The sequence below is a fragment of the Amia ocellicauda genome, chromosome 11, assembly GCF_036373705.1.
Source record: "Amia ocellicauda isolate fAmiCal2 chromosome 11, fAmiCal2.hap1, whole genome shotgun sequence".
Lineage (NCBI taxonomy): Eukaryota > Metazoa > Chordata > Actinopteri > Amiiformes > Amiidae > Amia > Amia ocellicauda.
Genome location: NC_089860.1, coordinates 34,828,578 through 34,849,203, shown reverse-complemented (window position 1 = coordinate 34,849,203; position 20,626 = coordinate 34,828,578). Strand labels below are relative to the sequence as shown.

General features: G+C 45.0%; 2 protein-coding genes across 2 annotated transcripts; both read left to right on the top strand.

The window, feature by feature from the left end:
* Positions 1 to 557: 557 nt before the first annotated feature.
* On the top strand, positions 558 to 8,804 carry xkr8.3 (XK related 8, tandem duplicate 3). The gene is made up of 3 exons (XM_066717635.1): positions 558 to 1,441; positions 3,419 to 3,606; positions 6,012 to 8,804. The coding sequence occupies exons 1-3, from the start codon at positions 1,113 to 1,115 to the stop codon at positions 6,743 to 6,745; spliced, it is 1,251 nt and encodes a 416-aa protein (XP_066573732.1). The 5' UTR covers positions 558 to 1,112; the 3' UTR covers positions 6,746 to 8,804.
* Positions 8,805 to 14,467: 5,663 nt separating this feature from the next.
* Positions 14,468 to 19,798, top strand: LOC136762755 (XK-related protein 8). The gene is made up of 3 exons (XM_066716313.1): positions 14,468 to 14,855; positions 16,960 to 17,194; positions 17,275 to 19,798. Exons 1-3 carry the CDS (start codon positions 14,548 to 14,550, stop codon positions 18,076 to 18,078), a joined length of 1,347 nt encoding a protein of 448 aa, XP_066572410.1. The 5' UTR covers positions 14,468 to 14,547; the 3' UTR covers positions 18,079 to 19,798.
* The last annotated feature ends 828 nt before the right edge of the window (positions 19,799 to 20,626 follow it).

Here is a 20,626-nt window from a genome sequence, read left to right as displayed (position 1 = left end):
TTACACTGAACACAACACCACACACTGTGGCACGCTGCCGATCCTATGATGTGTGTGGGGAACTCGGGGTTTGCTTCTCTGGTCTCTTGTGACCTTGCGGTGTGAGTCACCGAGAGAGACCTGCTGTGGATTTCTGAGGAGCGCGATGAAGCAGACACAGCCCGTGGTGCGTATGGACGCCCTCTCCCACGCCAGGCTTCATGTGATCAGTCTGTCCTGGCATGTCTGTCAAAGATGGTTCCCTGGGCTGGGGAGCAGCTGCCGAAAACATTATTTTAAGACAGATTTGGATTGAGTCTGGAAGAAGAATGTTCAGTCGAGGGACAGGCCTTCAGTGATACGTGTGTATGAGTCAAATACAAGCAGCAGCTGTGAGTCAAATTCAGATACATGGAAATAAGCATCTCTACTGCCAGCACAGGAGTTCAGAGGCAATGAGCTAAACAAGAAACCTATGAGTACTAATAAGTGCCGGGTAGGCCCGGATTAGTCTATTAAGATTTAAGGTGTGCAGAGTGGTTGGGGGGGGGGGGGGGGGGGGGAAATAGTGATTAAATGAAAACGGCAGAAAAAAAAACAAAAACACCAGTAGTATAGCATTCAGGGTCCCAGCAGTTAAGCATCAAGTGACGGGTCTCTCAAGCTTTGATCCTGCATCCGATCTGTAACTTTGAACAGATGACGTGCCATATGCGCAGATTTGCAGAATCCCACCTCCCATTGGTGGAGCAGCGCAGACCCGTGCAGAGCTGCGGACACTGCGCTACACGACCGCAGCCTTATGGGAGGAGCCAGTGAGGAGAGTTAATCACCGGTCCGCTCAGCACAGCTCAGCTGCCTGCTTCTGCAAACGGGGCAGAGTTAGACTTTCAAAACGAAACGGCCATAGACAAGAGCCGGGGCAGCTCCTGTCACTCCTGCACGTAAACATGCCCACCCCAGGCATATAAAGTCAGATCTCGGCTCGACTCGCAGTTGCACGGCTGAAGTTTGCACACGGACACCCCGCAGTCGCGCTACTTCACTTGCTCGCTCGTCTGCATGCCGTGGACGGGGGGTTGCTGGGCCCTGGGAGAAATAACCCAGTGAAGAGCGCAGACACATGCACTGTTATGGAGTGCGCCATGCCCTGCAAGTACTCGTGGCTGGACTTCTTGTTCACGGTCGTCGGGGTCGGCACTTTCCTGTTCGACCTGGGAGCCGACCTGTGGGTGGCCAGGGACTTCTACCTCCAGGGGGACTACTGCTGGTTCGGGCTGGTGGTGGGCTTCATCGTGGTCTCCTCGGTCCTGATGCAGACGTTCAGCTGGTTCTGGTTCAAGTACGACCGGGAGCTGGACGCGCAGACGGCGCAGACGGCCACCGAGAGCCTGCTGCTGGGGGGCGGGCGGCGCTGGGGGCTGCGGGCGCTGCACATCTGTCAGCTCGGGTTCCTGCTCAGGTCGGTGTGGTTTTTATTAGTCAGGATTGTATACTACAGGCATACGTGATATTAAACCTATCAGTTATTACAACCAGACATGCGCATGTAAACACAGCGTGCCCCTTTAAAGCTGTTCTGAGTAAGATTGGTCTGTAATTGTACTTTTTGTTACACCTGAAGGACTTGTATCCTTTCGTGTTTAGCTACATTGAGTTAGGTTGTTACAATTATTATATCATGGTTGCAAAATATAACTTCTGATACTGACACATTTAAGTTGTTGCTCACAATTCATTCTGCATTTTTTTTTTTTTTTTTGCATAACGTTTTCTTATACATGACATTTGCATATAAAAGGCCAAGCCAATAACAATGTGCTGTCCCCCACTCCAGCACTACACCAATACTCGTTTATCAGCTGTTCTTTTATGAACTGTTTATATTTTATTAAAGTAAAAGTAAATTGTCTTGTTCTCGCCTAGAAAAAAACCAAAGCGAATCAAGTGACAAAACTAACAAAACAATAACACATGATTGTGTCTACAAAAAAAAGTTTTCCTTGAAAGTAAATAATTGTAATGGGGCAGACACAATCCTGCTGCTTTGAAAGGCATTTCTCAATATGATCACCTGCTTAGAACAGAAACTGGGCCCCAGTGCCATTGAGTGGACTTTTGGGTGGAAGATCGCCAGAAGACCCAATCCTAACCAAGCCCCCCGATCACAGTCCTACAGTACATCTGGACCCTGCGGGACGCCACCCTGCTTTTCACTACCTCAGCCTGGGGTGGTTCATCTCGCAGTGCTTCTCTCGATGGAAACAAACGAGGTGTCCCATTGTCGTGCGTTTTCATTGTGGGCAGAGCACATTTGTTTTATACTGTACATGTCGGAGAGGCCTGCAGAAGTGAGGAGTGAGTCTCCAATGGCAGGTGGCGCAGCAGTGCACCTACTCAAGAGTCTCATGAAACATGAAACTCATGAGAGTGGGATGTCCAAACTGTGAGACAGGTAGTGACTGAGTCAGCGCGGGGATTTCTTGTCAATGGAAAAATTGGAATTTTCCCACACACCTTATAATTGCAGCCCTGGCAGCAGAGTGATCCAAGAGCCACAGTTTAATAGGCTTCATATTATAATTGTATTTGAGTGCATTTCACTGTTTGCTGTGGGGCTTCAATGACTAAAAAGGAGAAAGCCCCAGCCCCTAGCAAAACTGACATTTTACAGACTGCTCAACAGAAAGACCGATTATCATTGACCTATATTACACTGTCTATGTATGTCAGTGTGTGTAGATGGACGTGTTTTACATTATCGCATGCTCCTCATATTTAACATTCATTGAAAATAACAAAATATGGAATAAAAATAAATAAATAATAATAATGGAGGTTAGGCATGCAGCTATAAACTCAGAATTGTCTAAATGGGGTCTGCTGTCAATTGAAAATGTTTTCCCAACTTCAAATGTTAAATGTCGCCAGTCATACACCGCACTCAGGCCAGTTCCTTTCATTCCCCAGTAGGAACTATGTAGTAGCACGTTGAGTACTGGTAAAACCTGCACCAGCATCCCTCGCACACAATACACAACTATTCATACTGACATTCATCGCAGACTCGGCCTGATTTCCCCTCCAGTACTGAAGCGTTCTGAGTATTCGAGCCTGTCGTTTCCTGTCTCGCAGTTGAAACAGCGCTCAGTATCACAGAAGACGGGACTAGCAGGGTACTTTTGCCTGTGGCTACTCATAAAGAGATGCACTTTGTCCTCATGTTAAGGTCTAGCTAAGAAATAAGTTATTAATTATAATGCTAGTGAGTTTGTGTGTGTCTGTGTGTGTTTTTTTTAACATTACAAGGGACGATAAAACATTTTTGTTTTTGATTTTAAGTCTGCAAGGGGCTTTGAGGGCCTGGGAGTATTCATCTTGCGGTCTTGCTGGTTTGTGAGCGGTGCGCTAATGCCCGTACGGCACTCTGTCTACGCAGGTACATCACCGCCATCGAGCAGGGCTTCCTGGTGTGGTGGAAGGGCAAGCGGGGCTCGGACTACGCCGTGTACCTGACCCACGACATTAGCATGCTCAGGTTGTTCGAGACCTTCTTCGAGAGCACCCCCCAACTCATACTCATGCTGTACATCATCATGCATGACAACGAGGCCCGGGTGGTGCAGTGTGAGTACGGCCCACTGGTCAGTTCTTGGGGAAAGAACAAAACAAGAACGCAGTGACCTCTCTGTTTCTCTGTAACTGGATTATGATGTGGTGTTTGACTCCTATATCACTTTCCAGAGCTGCCCTTTTAAGGATGAGGCAGGCGAAAGTGTCACATGTTTGAACTGGTCTTTAGTTTTTCAATCATATCCTGCTCAGTAGACCTTTACCCTGCGCTTACAGGTAACTGAGGGAACACTGAGCCAAAGTCATTGAACCACAGAAATGGTGCCGGGCCAAAAGGACAATATAGGCCTGTTATAGGTCTGTTGCTTCCTAGCAGCTGTATTTCAGCATCTCCGCTACTGTGGTTTGAGTAAATCTGTACTGAGGATATTTAATGCAAAATGCAAACAGGTCTTAGTGCATTACAGACAGACCATCTTTAGGAGAGAATGTCTTCCCAGTTAATCAACTTGGTACCAGAATGCACCTATAGTTTATTCACTGTTATATCTGTTTGCACCTATAGTTTAAATAATGGTTATGATGAGCAATATGCCACTGGAGTCTTTTTAACAGCGTTCAGATTTAATCTCGACACCTCGATTCTAACATAAACGTGAATATTGTGCAGACGACTCTGCGTATGAACTGAACTTCCTCCACCTTCAGTTTCGGCACCGCAATGCTTGGTTACAACATTTTGTTTCAATCTTCCATCCTTCCTTAGCAACCGGGAAGTCTAGAGGGCAGGGTGTTATCCCACAACGGTCAGGCCAAGGGCAAGGACACAGAAAAACACACAAAACGAAAAATAAAAAATAGGAACTCTGTTTTCGCTTTTAGATCCTGAGTATCGCAGCGAAGTGTCAGAGCTCTTAAACTGGTTCTGTGCCATTAAGAAAGCAGTCAACAGCTGAAGAACATGATGAGAAAAACAGTGCATGTAAAAAACAATAAGTGTGAAATGCAGCATGTCTGGCAGCGCAGAATCACACACTCACTTGGTGATGTGAAACTCAGTCTCGCTTATTTCCAGCAGTCGGTTGTATGCAATTATAATTGATTACACATATTTAACACTGGCCAAACCAATTGGAATTGCTTACTAGCACTGTTGATTTATTTAACTGTTTGAATGTTATTTAAAGTAGCACTAGTCCAAAATATTACTGTAATACAGCCATGAGAGATTGTTGTACAGTTCTTTATAATATACAGGGGTAAAGTCATTTGCTTTGACTTGCTAGCATTGATGCATCTGCTAAATCAAAGACCGAAACCTAGTGAGCAGGGCGAGTGTCACGCAAGCAGCACGAAACGCTAGCAGTCACGGCATCATCATGGATTTCCCCGAAGGCGAGAGGAAGTCTTTGTCATTGTTACAGTGAGGGGAAAAAAGTATTTGATCCCCTGCTGATTTTGTACGTTTGCCCACTGACAAATAAATGATCAGTCTATAATTTTAATGGTAGGTGTATTTTAACAGTGAGAGACAGAATAACAACAAAAAAAGTTATAAATTGATTTGCATGTTAATGCCAGGGCATTGAAAATGGGTCGTGGATGGGTATTCCAGCATGACAATGACCCAAAACACACAGCCAAGGCAACAAAGGAGTGGCTCAAGAAGAAGCGCATTAAGGTCCTGGAGTGGCCTAGCCAGTCTCCAGACCTTAATCCCATAGAAAATCTGTGGAGGGAGCTGAAGGTTCGAGTTGCCAAACGTCAGCCTCGAAACCTTAATGACTTGGAGAGGATCTGCAAAGAGGAGTGGGACAAAATCCCTCCTGAGATGTGTGCAAACCTGGTGGCCAACTACAAGAAACGTCTGACCTCTGTGATTGCCAACAAGGGTTTTGCCACCAAGTACTAAGTCAAAGGGGTCAAATACTTATTTCCCTCATTAACATGCAAATCAATTTATAACCTTTTTGAAATGCGTTTTTCTGGATTTTTTTGTTGTTATTCTGTCTCTCACTGTTAAAATACACCTACCATTAAAATTATAGACTGATCATTTCTTTGTCAGTGGGCAAATGTACAAAATCAGCAGGGGATCAAATACTTTTTTCCATCACTGTACATCAACAATAAAATATGTAGGATGCATACTTTTTTCTTTTTCTGGGCCATTGTTTAATTTGGGCATCATAGCTGTTCTTCTAGTGAGTATAAACTAGGCTTTATCTTTTTATTTTGCTTTCCAATGTGGGAGTCCAGTCCTTCTTCTGGGAAAGCCCACTGTACACATGATTTCGATTATTTGCGAGCGTTCATTTGTTCACCTCTCTCTGGCCCCGTCTTCCACAGAGTGTGGTGGTTGTGGTCAGGAGCAGCCGACACTACGCCCGAGTGCGGTTGTGCTGTCTGACATGTTCCTCGGTTTGTCAGTGACGTCTTCCCTCTCTGTCCTGCTGCAGGGGTCAGCGTGGCAGCCTCCACGATGTCCATCGCCTGGATGGTGCTAGAGTACCACCGATCGCTGCGCTCCTTCCTGCCTGAGAAGGCCAAGCTGGGCTACGGCTCCTCGGTGGTCTACTTCCTGTGGAACCTGCTGCTGATCGCGCCGCGCGTGGGCGCCGTGGCCCTCTTCACCTCCGTCCTGCCCCCGTTCATCACCCTGCACTTCCTGCTGCTGTGGGCAGCGATGTTCTTCTGGGTCTGGCGGCAGAACACCGACTTCATGGACAGCGTGGCCGGGGAGGGGCTGTACCGTGCCACCGTGGCCCTCATCTGGTACTTCAGCTGGTTCAACGTGGCCGAGGGCCGGACGCGGGGCAGGAGCATCATCTACCACACCATCATGGTGGTGGACAGCGCCATACTGGTGGTGACGTGGTGGTTCTACAGGGACCCGGCGCTGACCCAGTCCTACGCTCTGCCTCTGCTCATAGTGCTGCCCTCCTCCTACCTGCTGGGCCTCCTGCTCAAGGTCCTCTACTACTGCTGTTTCCACCCCAAGCAGTGGCAGCGCCCTGAGGAGGCGGGCGAGGATGTGCCTGACAACGACATCCTCTTCAAGTCCCTCTCCTTTGGGACAGCCCCCTCCCAGATGAGGAACAAGAGGATGGTCTCTCTCGCCAGTAACTTCTACTACAGGGACGCCCCCCAAGCTCCTGCTGCCAACATGAACGGAAATAACGGTGCCATATGACAGCAAGCCGGTCGTCGGCAGGAGCGCAGGGAATTTGGACGTGGCCACTGGGCGTCTCCTCACCTGCTCAAAAACCTGGAGCTGAAATAAATCCCCGCCAGTGTGACCTGCTCAGTTCCCAGCCGAGGCTAGTGTGGGTGGACGCAGACCGTCCCAGGAGACGGTTCACTTCTGCTGTGCGCGAGACTTTATATAGGCCCTTAAACGCCATTTATGGATGCAAAAGCACTTTACAGATCCACAGAGCGCATGGGGTCCCCTCTTCCTCAGGGGGATGTCGCAGCTATTCGGCCCTGAGATGAACCGGATCCACCCGATCATCAGAACCACAGTGGTCAACGGAGATCGGAGGAGACGTATCTCGGAGACAACAACGACACTACTGCAGTGCGATGAAATTAAAAATAATTTAAATTTAAAAGGTTTCTGCTGCCTGATCTCTTCTCTGATTGAGCTGCCAGCTTCGTGTCTGCAGTGAAAGCGCTGAGAATCGAAGCACCAGAGAAAGAGACAAAGTCGTCTGCTGTGACAGCCAGGAGGACATCTCAGTCGATTCCTTTGTCTTGATTGTTATGACGGGTCGTTGTTGAGCTGAATGATTTGCACACTCAAAGAGCGGGGGGTTTTGAGTTTTTTTTATTTTATTTCTTTCAGTGGATGGTTACATTGCTGTTGTTGTTGTTATTATATTATTATTTTTAAATAAGTTAATTGAGTTATTTAACGTTTAGGATCAAAGCCACACAAAAAACATCTTCCCTTCAGCAAACAAATGGAGCTGAAGACGGATCTCCTGATTTTAGAGTATTTTGCGCTGTATTCATGGCTCTGTTCTGGAGTCGGACTGGTTTGGGATGGATTGCACCGTGTGTGTTAAATTACTCTTCTGCTTGCCTTCATTCATTTGAAGTCTGTACATTCATATTTATTTTAATAAGTATTTTAATGTTCTTTTAATTCCTGTAATTACTGGTTGTATATATAATTTATATATATCAAACCACAAATGTTACAAAATGTACTGTTATTTATGTCTGTTGTTACAAGTGTCCTTTGTTTACTGTAGTGCCTTTTTATAATATGGAAACAAGCCTCAGCCCTGCCCCAAAACTGCTCCTAATGTTTACATGGTCGTTGTGACCGAGATGCTTTCTGTTACAGCCAACTCTGAACATGGGAGAGGGCCGTTAAAGGGACCAGACTAAGGTGCAGTATTAATAGAAGCACTGATCACATGCTGTAAAAGGTGAAAGACTGATATGAGAGGTATTTTCTGGGCCTCATTTTCTCCTGGAGGCCCACAGGGAGCAAATTGCCTTCTCTTGTTCTGAAGTTGGTCCCCATGCCGTGGATCTGGGTCTGTTGTGTTTCCACATATCCACCAATTGATTTAAGTGCCTTTCATTCTCCCATTCTTTACAGAGCAACGGCCAATACCCCCCTGTCAGACCATCACAATACATTGGGTTTCCTTACTTTTGCAAGCTCACGTGGCAAGACAACCTTTTAAAGAGCTGGGGAGGGGCTCATATGTATGAAATAGCGTTTCATAACTTTTTCCACACATTATAAAGTGTTTGGCATTGACTTGTCCGACACCTTTGTCCAAGCCAGAGTTCACAGTTCGGTAGACAAGACACATTCCTTCCCGTAGTGCTTCTAGTATTTGGAGAATGGATTTAAATATGCAAATGTGATGAGAGATGCATCACAGGAGACATTTCAAATTCCTTGGCCTCGTTTCAACGGCATCGCACCAAACGGGTTGCATTCATTCTTTGCTCTTAAAATTTTATTTTGTAAGTATTTGTAAGTAAAAATGTCACTAGATAACATCAAATATGTTAAAATATGTCAAATATGTATGGTATGTGGCTTTCATTTTGAATGTTGTATGTATGAATCTGATGAGCACAGATTTGCAGAAACTCACAACATCTGTCTCTGCCTTCTGGAGCAAAGAATATCATTTCCAAATGGTGTGCAGCCCGAGGCCTTTTCTGTCTGTGTGGCCTCTCTGTGTTGACCTGAAAAAATACAACTATTTCAATGCCTTTTAGTTTCTGCTTCTTTCTTTGTGTGAAACGAACAGCAAGTAGAGTAGGATGTCTTGTGCTCATGGGCTTCTAACCATCCTTGACTGGGATTTTAGCTTTACATTTAAGGTCTAATTATATAAATGGAATATTTTACATAACTGTGGATGTTTGATCCTGACACTTATATACCAGAAGTGAAAGAGGTTTCCAGGATACAAGACACCCTACCTTTCAGTCTGCAGGCCAGGGAGTAAAGCTTTACACGGCTCTCGGTGGAAAACGAGTTCTCCGAGCCTGGCAGCTTTCAGAGTGTGATCGGATACAGGACTTCATGGCCTGAGATTTATAGACAGGCAGGGGCCATCCGACGCTGAATGCAAATGGAGCATCTGAGCTGTGCAGCAGACCAGAGGAAGATGCTTAAGAGTTCATAAACAAAAGGGAAAATGTTAAAAACAAACTTTTACTCTTCCAAAAATCCCCGAGTTGAAATCTCAGCCACACCCGTTCTCTTAGGTTTCCCCCTATACGGTTTCCAAAACGATGAAGGAATAAACCTGTTTCCGAGAAGACGGTTCTCTTTTGTCCTGAAACCAGCTTATAGTTATTTTATAGCCCCCTGCGCGTTCCAGAAACGACCAGGAAAGTACCTAGAACCTATATCTTTAAATGTCACCCTCAGTGCAAATGGACCACATTCTTCACTGTACAGTATACTTTATTATTATTATTATTATTATTATTACACTGCTCAAAAAAATTAAGGGAACACATAATCACAGTATAACACCAAGTCAATTAAACTTCAGGGATATCAATCTGTCTAGTTAGGAAGCCTAAGTGAATCAATGTCACCTGTTTTGGTGCAAATGAAAGTGACAACAGGTGCACTGGAGAGGCAACAGCAAGACAACCCCCAAAAAGGGAATGGTTTTGCAGGTGGTGGCCACAGACAATTGTTCTCTCTTTATCCTTCCTGACTGATTCTTCTCTAGTTTTGCATTTTGCTACTGTCCTTGTCACTACTGGTAGCATGAGGCGATACCTGCAGCCCATTCAGGTTGCACAGGTAGTCCAGCTCCTCCAGGATGGCACATCCATATGTTTGCTGGAAGAAGGTTTGCTGTGTCTCCCAGTACAGTCTCAAGAGCATGGGGGAGATACCAAGAGACAGGCCGTTACACGAGGAGAGCTGGACAGGGCCATATAAGGGCATTAACCCGGCAGCAGAACCGGTATCTGCTCCTTTGTGCGAGGAGGAACAGGAAGAGCACTGCCAGAGCCCTACAAAATGACCTCCAGCAGGCTACTGGTGTGCATGTTTCTGACCAAACTGTCAGAAACAGACTCCATGAGGGTGGCATGATAGCTCGACGTCCTCTCGTGGGACCTGTGCTCACAGCCCAGCACTGTGCACCTCGATTGACATTCGCCAGAGAACTCCAGAATTGGCACATCCGCCATTGGCGCCCCGTTCTCTTCACAGATGAGAGCAGATTCACACTGAGCACATGTGACAGACATGAAAGAGTCTGGAGATGCCGTGGTGAACGTTATGCTGCCTGCAACATCATCCAGCATGACCGGTTTGGCGGTGGGTAAGTGATGGTCTGGGGAGGCATATCCTTGGAGGGTTGCACAGACCTCCACGTGCTAGCCAACTGTACCCTGACTGCTGTTGGGTACCAGGATGAAATCCTCAGACCCATCGTCAGACCTTACGCTGGTGCAGTAGGCCCTGGGTTCCTCCTGGTGCAGGACAGTGCCCAGCCTCATGTGGCCAGAGTGTGTAGGCAGTTCCTGGATGATGAAGGCACTGATACCATTGACTGGCCCCCATGTTCCCCAGACCTGAATCCAATTGAGAACCTTTGGGACGTTATGTATCAGTGCCGCCAAGTACCGCTACAGACTGTCCAGGAGCTCACTGATGCCCTGATCCAGGTCTGGGAGAAGATCCCCCAGGACACCATCTACCGTCTTGTCAGGAGCATGCCCAGACGTTGTTGGCAGTGCATACAGGCACGTGGGGACCATACACACCACTGAGTCACATTATGAGTTGCCGTGACGCAAGTTGGAACAGCCTGTGATTTCAATTGTTTACTTTGATTTTCGGTGTGAGTTTGAATCCAGCCCTCAATCAGTTGGTGATTTTGGTTTCCATTGACCAGTTACATCATTTTGTTCTCAACGAATTACACAATGTACAGTAAAGATTTTGATCTTTAATATATTTCCTTCATCGAGGTCCGATGTGTGATTTAAGTGTTCCCTTAAATTGTTTTGAGCAGTTTATTATTATTATTAAACAAGCGCCTTAATCCAAGGTGACTTAGATGGCTAAAGAAACACTAACATCCAACCTACTATTATAAGCACTATTGTAACCTGATCAAAATCTCTGAGACACATCAGTAATAAGGAATTGCCTTATTTGTGAACTGGAAGTGTTCATCTCCACAACTGAAATCTGTTTCTCAATTCGGAATTTTCTCACAGGTTTCCTTTCCATACAAACAATCATTTATAACTGACCTTTGTAACTAGTTAATGGTCAAATAATTACCCTTCTACAGGTCTATTCGTAATACACATTTTAGCTAGTTCGCATGCCCTAATAAGATGTTAATAACCTCAGCTACGGTCAAATAGTTCTCTACCGTCCCCCCGGTTCACTCGCCTTCCTGGATGAACTCAACTTTCTTCTCTCCTCCCTCCCCTCGCTGTCCTCACCTACCATCCTCCTGGGAGACTTCAACATCCACATCTCCAATCCTTCCCACTATGCCAGATTTCTTCCTCTCCTTCACTGCTTTAATTTCTCTCTCTCCCCGACATCTGCCCCCACTCACAGGGCAGGCAGCCAGCTAGACCTCATCTTCTCTTGAGACTGCTCCCCTTCAACACTCTCCGTGACACCCATGGACATCTCAGACCACCACTTCATCTCTTTCTCCCTTTCCCTCCCCTCCCTCCCCCCTCCACCCTTGCTTCTACTGCCCTCACTCTCTTACCTTCCATTGACTGTTTTTCCCATCTATCTGTCAACTGTGCTACCTCCTCTTTGTTCTCCTCCCTCACCTCCTCCCTTGACTCTCTCTGTCCTCTCACGTCTCGTCCTGCTAGTCCCTCCCCTCCTCAGCCTTGGCTCTCTGCTGTTCTCCGCTCAACCCAATCCAGTCTGCGTGCCGCCGAACAGAAGTGGAAAAGGACCAAACTCCCAACTGCCCTCGAAGTCTACCGCTCTCTACTGTCCACTTTCTCCTTCTTACTCACCTCAGCCAAGATGGTCCACCATCAGCTCTCTGACTTTCTGTCCCATCACTCACTCCTTGATCCTCTGCAATCCAGCTTCCACACAGCTCACTCCACCGAGACGGCTCTCCTGGCAGTCACTGACTCCCTCAGCTGTGCTCGGGTGGCCTCCCTCTCCTTAGTCCTCATTCTCCTTGACCTCTCCGCAGCATTTGACACCGTCGATCACTCCATCCTCCTCTCCTGCCTCGCTGACCTTGGGATCTCTGGGACTGCTCTCACTTGGTTCTCCTCCTACCTCAGCCACCGGACCTACCAAGTGACATGGCAAGGCTCCTCATCCACCCCCCAACCTCTCCTCACAGGCGTTCCCCAAGGCTCCGTCCTGGGCCCGCTCCTGTTCTCTCTCTACACTCGCTCCCTGGGCCCCCTCATTGCATCCCATGGTTTCTCCTACCACTTCTATGCTGATGATGTCCAGATCTTCCTGTCTTTTCCCTCTTCTGACTGTCTCATCCCCTCTCGCATCTCTTCCTGTTTGTCTGCTATCTCCGCCTGGATGCACTCGCACCACCTCAAGCTTAACCTCTCCAAATCGTATCTCCTGTTTTTCCCCCACTCTTCCTCACATTCTGCTGATTTCACCACACTCTCTCCTTCTTCTTCTGCTAAAAATCTAGGAGTCACCCTCGATCCTGCACTCTCCTACACCCAGCACATCACCACGCTGACACACACCTGTAGATTCTTCCTGAGCAACATACGCCAGATCCGTCCCTTCCTCACCGACTACTCGACTCAGCTGCTCGTCCAGTCCCTGGTCCTCTCCCGCCTGGACTACTGCAACTCCCTCCTGGCCGGCCTGCTTGCATCCACTACCCACCCGCTCCAGCTCATCCAGAACTCTGCGGCTCGTCTGGTGTCTCTCTGCCACGATTCACACACACTACTCCACTGCTCCGCTCCCTCCACTGGCTCCCGATAGCGGCACACATTCAGTTCAAGACACTGACCCTCACCTACCGCTGTCTCGACCACACTGCACCAAGCTACCTTCAGTCACTCGTCTCTCCATACATCCCCACCAGACCACTGCGCTCTTCCGGTGCCAGAAGATTAACTCTATCTCCTCTCCACTCTCCTTCCTCAGAGCTGCTCCTTCTCATCCCTGGCCCCTAAATGGTGGAACGACCTGCCCACCGAAGTCAAAACAGCAGAGTCCCTGACCTCCTTCCGGTGCTTACTCAAGACTCATCTTTTTTGTCGGACTCTACTTGTAATATTAGTCCTTTCAATCCCCGTTAGATAGCACTTCACAGAGTTTTATCATGCTTCTTGTGTTATCGATTGTTTTCCTCCTTGCTCCCTTTCCCATAACCCTTGACTGTGACCCTACATCTTGACAGCACTTAGCTTTACTTTCCAGGATGTATGTCTGCACTTACTGTACTTAACTGTATAAATTGGAAGTTGTAAAATGTATTATATCTTGAATTGCTATGTTTAATGTAAATTTGAATTTGTAATGATTGATACCTTGTACTTAACTGTATTCTTGCACTTTGTTTGCACTTATGTTGTAAGTCGCCCTGGATAAGGGCGTCTGCCAAGAAATAAAAATAATAATAATAATAATAATAATAATAATAATAATAATAATAATAAAATCATGAATAGTAAAGGCATTCATATTGATGCCTGAGGGGTTAATATGTATGTAACCATTGTTCGTGTCTTATTTTGTGTGTTTATTTGTGTGTATGTACAAAAGCATCTATAGTTGCCAAATGTAACTAAACTCCCCTCCATATGAGGTAAACCAGACCTTGACCTTAACAGTAAGCACTATTCATGTTTTGTAAATATATCAATAATCTTTTTCTTTAAGTTGACTAAGGTATTTAATGTTATAAGATCATAAAATTTGCCATGGAAAATAAGTCATAACATTAACAAATGCCCATGAAATGAGTCAAGCTTAAACATGAGGAATTTCACATTAGTTACTGCATCCAAATATTCAGACACAAAGATTGACAAACCAAAACATTAATTCATGCAGTAATTAATTAATTTGTGAACATTAACAAATACTTTTCATGTCTTGTTGATACATTAGTTACTGACTTGTTCATGTTAACTGACATATTAATAGATAATAGACATATTGTAATGTGTTACCATTATTATTATTATTATTATTATTATTATTATTATTATTATTATTATTATTATTAAAATACAAAAGATAATTTAAAATTAAAAGATTACCTACAGCAATTATACCTCAGTAAACAAACCAGACAATAAGAAATTTGAATTGTGAACCAGCTGACAGGGAAATAAACAATCTATTCAAGAGAACAACGCCCACTCGTTGTGGTTGACTTTTATTTTCACTTTCATAATCACTGGCAGGTATAAGAGCAGGCTGTTTATAACAGTCATCACACTCCCTTTACAGCAGAAGCCACAGGGAACTGAGAATCTCCAGCTACTGAGACCATGGAAGAAGGAAACCCTTTTGTATTTTTAAGGAGGGATTTTTTCATGACACTTGTTGGAGTGATTTTCTTCACGATTGACTTGGTTCTGGATGTGTGGGCGGTGGTGAATTTGTATCATGACGGAGACTACATCTGCATGTGGGTGCTGATCTTCCTGTTGGTGGGATCATCTGTCTTAGTTCAGATATTCAGCTGGCTGTGGTACAGCTATGACCCCCAGCCAACAAACACCAAAGTGGAAACCTTCATTCAACACAAAGGGTTGCTCACAGGGGTGCATGTGTTACAGCTGGGTGTGTTCTTAAGGTTTGTCTTATTTACTGTTCCTTTGTTACCCTCCATACTATATTATAGTATAATATTTACTGTTTATTGAGTGAACAATACAAATATAAATTCTGTACGGAGGCTGGGTGGCTGTAAAGGTTGACAACGTGTCGGTGGGGAAAAGCTAAAAACATCCTTGGCGTTTAAAGTTCAGGACACAATAACACTGTCAAGCTGTAAAGAGAGTTATAGTAATTTAAAGGGTTCTTAAATAATTCCATGAACAGACATACTACTTAAAAACTGTGAAACAGAGTCTTTGCCAAAACCTTAAATGGATTTAAACGTTATATTCACTTACTGTCTACATTATGTTCGTACAATACTTCTGTGGAAAAACTGATCTTCCAAAGAAACTTTCCTCACTATTCTACTTAAAAGATATATAAATATACACATATACGGACACACACCTAGTTTAATCTTGAACAGGGCAATGAAGAGACTGAAACTGTTACTTACAGGAAACGGTGATGGAGCTGGTTGTTTGAGTGATCAGAGTCCACCAGTGCAGCCTAGATAAGAAAACCAACACGGGTGGATCTGGTTTCCCTTTCCTGAGTTGAGGGATTTTCTAAGAAGAGTAGTCGGTCTGTATTGATAGATAGAAGATGTGTAAATCCTTGACTGCCAAGCATAAGTACTGTACTAATTCTGGTTTTAACAGAATCCAACACACTCAAGCATTTCTCAAGGGAGGCTTATTGCCACGTGTAAGATTACCAGAACACTCATGACAGGGAGGCAGGTCCACTCTCATACAGGGTGCTATTACTGAGCTAGAAGCGACTACCCTTATTAACCCCATAGTATGTGTGACTACTGAGCAGGTCCAATCCCCCCTTTCCTTTAGTCACCTATCCCCCAAATATACACAATAATGTATGAGAGGGACTTAATTTAGGAGGGGCCCTCCCACAATTTCACACACGGTGTCCTAGCGCTCCTGTTGAACAGCATATTTCTACACAATATGCAAGAGGAATTAGTCCCCAACAAGACTAATCATGTACGGCTTGCCTTATAACACAACATGTAGCACTAGTTCAGGGATGGTACTGTACTGACATGCTACACTGCCCCCTTCTCTAAAGACACTCATCCCAAGTGTAAAATAAAAGTTAATTAAAATTATAAAAACAATGAACTGGAGTCCTACTGGTGGCAGTGCAAATCCAGTGGTGAATGGTACACCACCAGCCGGTCAGCTACACACACGCACTCACGGAAAACTATGAAAACTGATCTGCTCACTCACTCACACACTCACTCGCCCTCACCTACATGTTGGCCTCCCCCCAACCCACTTACCATTATCTCCCCTCCTGTCTCAGCAGGGCACCGACCACTTTCCCATGTCTGTCCTGTTTCTGCTCCCACACCACAGGCTGTTCTCCCCTGAGCACCAGGGGCGGGAGTCTTTCACCCTGCCATATACACCACTCCCTTTCGGCCACCATGAGACCCTCTCAAAAAGGCTGCCCATTAGTAGTGTAGCCTTCGGGCCTTGGCCATGGTCACCCCCTCTGCAGTCAACTCCTCGCCTCCCTGAGTCCCGCTGGCACCCCAATGGCCTCAAATCACACTGCTGGCGTGGGTCTCCATTGATCCCACTCTAACACCAATGAAGTCATTCAGGCTTTAACAGAATTCTACACACACTTAAGTGTTCCTTAAGGGAGGTTTATTACCACATGTTGGTTGACAGAAACACTCCTAACTATGTGATAAAGCACATAAACCAAAGAAATATATTCAATAGCACATGATAGGAACTTAATTTAACAGTGACCCTCCCGCAATTACACGCAAGGTGCCCTAGTGCTCATGTTGTATACAGTGGCCCTATAACACCACAAACAGTAGTGTGCACTAGTACCCCACTGGCACACTACAGTATAATAAATAAGTTTACAATATCTATTAAACTAAATTGCTGGATTGGAGCTGTGGATACTTTCAACTACACCTTTAAACATCCACAGCTACAAAACAAGATTTTCTGACTGGCCTTCAGTTGTACTTGGTGTCAGTGTGGTCAACACGCTGGGTTCACCTGCATCATCTGCGCTTCTGTTCCCAGGTATGCGGGGGTCCTAGAAACAGCTGTGCGGCAGTTTCGGAAGAAAGAGAGCCAACTGGAGGGATTGGCTGTGTATCTGACTCATGACCTCAACATGCTGCGGCTGTTTGAGACTTTCTCTGAGAGCACCCCCCAGCTGATCCTCATGTTCTACATCTTCATGCAGGAAAGCGAACTGGAACTCATTACAGGCGAGTACAGCTTCAGCTCTATGCGTCTGTCTCTCTTACTATCTCTCTCTATATAATTAGATGATCTAAGTTACAGCATCCCACAAGCAAAGTAAAATGTGGATTAGGCAGCTTGGATTATTAGTCAGAATTGAATTGTTCTCTTCCCTTTCCAGTTGCCAAGATAGCAGGCTCTTGCTTTGCCATCAGCTGCAGTGTTGTGGCATACCACCATGCCATGCGCTCCTTTCTGCCCAAAAAGGCCAAACTGGACTGGCTCTCCTCGGCCATCTACTTCCTGTGGAACCTGCTGCTGATTACCCCACGCTTGACCGCTCTGGCCCTCTTCGCCTCCGTCCAGCCCTTGTTCATCGCTCCACACTTCCTGGTGCTGTGGGTGGCCCTGTTCATCTGCATCTTGCTCCAGAAGACAGATTTCATGGACAATGCCCTGGGAGAATGGCTCTACCGTGGCACAGTGGCAATCATCTGGTACTTCAGCTGGTTCAATGTGGCCGAGGGTCGGACACGGGTCAAGAGCTTCCTCTACCATTTCTTTATACTGCTGGATAGTGCCATCCTGATGAGCGTGTGGTTGAGATGCAGGGACCCAATGCTGACACAATCCTATTCCTTGCCCCTGGTGATAGTGATGCCCATATTATACGTAGCAGGCCTCCTGATGAAAGTCCTCTACTACAGGCATTTCCACCCCAAACATCCTCAGCTATTGTCACCTGCTCCTCAGGATAAAAGCCATCCCATGCAGGAGGACTCCAGCCCAATACAATCCCGCAGCCTCCACTCAGGCAAGATTACACAAACCACAGGAGCTGCAGAAGTCAGGGTCAACAAGAGGATGAGGAAGCTGGCTGCCAACTTCTACTCCTCTCCCATCCAAGCAGGAACAACGAGGGCTGGTCCTCCCTCTGACGAGTCCCAACTCTGAGGGAATATTAAACCTCTTGGCCAGTTCCAGGGATGCCCATTTGGGAATCTAAGGAGAAGACATTGTTTTACAGCTCACCTGCCACATGCATGTCACCTCTGCCCTTCCCTGGCATCCATAGAACTGATTTGGTCACGATGAGCGACAGATAAACTGATCTGCGGGGGGTTGCCAGGGCCTCAAGGTCACCAGCAAGAGGAGAAACTGACCCAAGATCTCAGTCACCAGCAATCAGAACAATAACATAAGAGAATGCATTAAAATATATAACAAAGATGTTTACAATATTGAAGATGTATTCAGAAGAAAGTCTCATTTTGTGAACTAGTCTTAAAAGCACTATATTTGCCAATTCTACCTTATTTTTTTTTTTTTCTAAAACCCCCAAAACAAAAAAGTATTTTTCTGAGATTTCACAGCACGGACTCCTGAGCTATAAGTTACAATAATACAATATTTAAGTGTTGTTCACAGATATACAATGACTAACTTGACCACACTAAGATTTACTGATTTGTAAAGGCAGTCTGAGGTATTGTGTTGGATGGATTTAATATATAATGTTGGGTGGTGTGTGCCACAGAATGAAACACTCACCCAAACATGTCCGCAGCACCTTTTTAAAAATGTCACATCCACCCATTCAGACTCAAACACCCACAGATGCAGGCAGACATTGCTGATATGTTAAAATGAACATGTCAGACAACAAAGAACAAAAGGTAATATGTGTTTATATACTTTTTGTACAACTGTTTGGTGTTCCAATCAAGACCCTAGGGGGGGCTGGAAAAAAAAAATTAAAAATATATGAAATATATAAAGAATATAACAGATACTGACATGATACATTGTTTACTCTTGTGTAACACTAGTGGTACATGTTTTGGGAGAATCACCCTTATAATTTTTAAGGGCAGTCTGAAGTATTGTGTTGAATTGAATATGTAATGTAGCAATAAAGTAGGTGGTTAATTTAATCCAAATGTATTTTTCAATAAGGAGATCAGTACCTGACTTGCATTAACTTTCCAATTAAGGCTTGTTATTCTTGTTTTGGTCACCATATAGGATGGCAGGATGTAAAAGTCTCCACTTCCTTCCTTATTGTATACAAACATTGTGCACATTGTAGTTCTGAGTTTGATTGGAACTACATGGGTGTCTTCCTTGGGGAGGAGTTATTACTCCAATATAGACACGTGCTTCGCGCAGTTTCCTGTTGTGACAGGCATGCAGGCACATTGCAAGGGGGGAATAACTTATTCCAGGAAATGTTTTAAAGGTAAACTGTATCTAGGTTGAACACCATATTATATTTGCATTAATTAATGTTTTTTACTGTAATTGCTTGAGTGTAACTGTCTGTTAAATGGTGCTCTGCAGTTTGAATGTTTTTCTTTTCATGCCATAGGGGGGATGGAACAGTCCATTTCCGTGGACAGAGGATAAAAGCTCTGCACACAGGCTGCCTTTGAACTTGACGAAGGAGTGCTGACAATTTGTGCAGCCTCTTAATAGGACTTGATAGAGTTTTTACTGTTATTCAGTTCTCCTCTCTAGTGATTGCTTGTTTTGTTGTTTGTTTGATTATTTTTGTTTTGCACATTTTTGTAATTTTTGTATTTCATTGCCATGAATTGTGGAATGACTTTTTTTGTCAAGAATGTTTTCTTGAACTGAGAACTTGAGCAACTGCAGTAAAGACATTTTGTTTGCATCTGAACTCTGCTGTCTGTTATCTTTTTACATACTTCATAGCCGCTTAGTGAATTACCTGAGTGAACAGCCCAGGATTTTTTCGAGCAAATCCTGTTTTCATCTCCTGGGACCTCACAAATGGTGGCAGCAGTGGGATCCAAGCCTAGGCCCACGACATTAGTCATTTTTGGGACTAATGGGATGGTTTAGACTTTTCGGTAACGGCAGCAGTTCTCACAGACCTCACGAGAAAGGACAATAGCAACAAGATCAAACGGACTGAGACCTGTGAGGAAGCTTTTCAGTACTTGAAAGACTGCATATGTATAGTGTCAGTTTTACAACGCCCAGATTTTGATCTGCCTTTCATTTTACAGACTGGTGCTTCTGGGGTAGGTTTGGGGGCTGTTCTCTTACAGGGAGGAGAATTGGACAGGAAGCCCATCCTCTATTTCAGTCAGAAAATGTTTCCAACGAGAGACTAGATATTCCATTGAGGAACTAGAATTTACCTAAACTACCCCGATCACAGCAGCCACGCTCTCACGTGTCAGGGGCGCCGCTGTACTGAATCGTGGGATGAACAGCAAGCGCAGGCAGTCAGGGAAATATTGCATGATTATACGATTGTATACGATTATATATATTTTTGGTAATAAAACAAATTCACATTCAATTGAGACCTGAGATAGGACACAAATTAACAAGGACTACTAATGTGGCCAAGAAATATTTGGGTGGCCAAGCACTTTTCTGTAAATCACATATATTAGACATATATTTTGGAAGTATTTATAGGTTGTCATATATCACAATTTATTAAAACGGCAATAATTTGTATATTAGA

Bases quoted from the DNA above. Each gene is read 5' to 3' on its own strand.
- xkr8.3 (XM_066717635.1), top strand. From the start codon at position 1,113: ATGGAGTGCGCCATGCCCTGCAAGTACTCGTGGCTGGACTTCTTGTTC. The intron at 1,442-3,418 runs GTCGGTGTGGTT...CTGTCTACGCAG, and splicing joins CAGCTCGGGTTCCTGCTCAG to GTACATCACCGCCATCGAGC. The intron at 3,607-6,011 runs GTGAGTACGGCC...GTCCTGCTGCAG, and splicing joins CGAGGCCCGGGTGGTGCAGT to GGGTCAGCGTGGCAGCCTCC.
- LOC136762755 (XM_066716313.1), top strand. From the start codon at position 14,548: ATGGAAGAAGGAAACCCTTTTGTATTTTTAAGGAGGGATTTTTTCATG. The intron at 14,856-16,959 runs GTTTGTCTTATT...TTCTGTTCCCAG, and splicing joins CAGCTGGGTGTGTTCTTAAG to GTATGCGGGGGTCCTAGAAA. The intron at 17,195-17,274 runs CTCTCTATATAA...TTGGATTATTAG, and splicing joins GTCTGTCTCTCTTACTATCT to TCAGAATTGAATTGTTCTCT.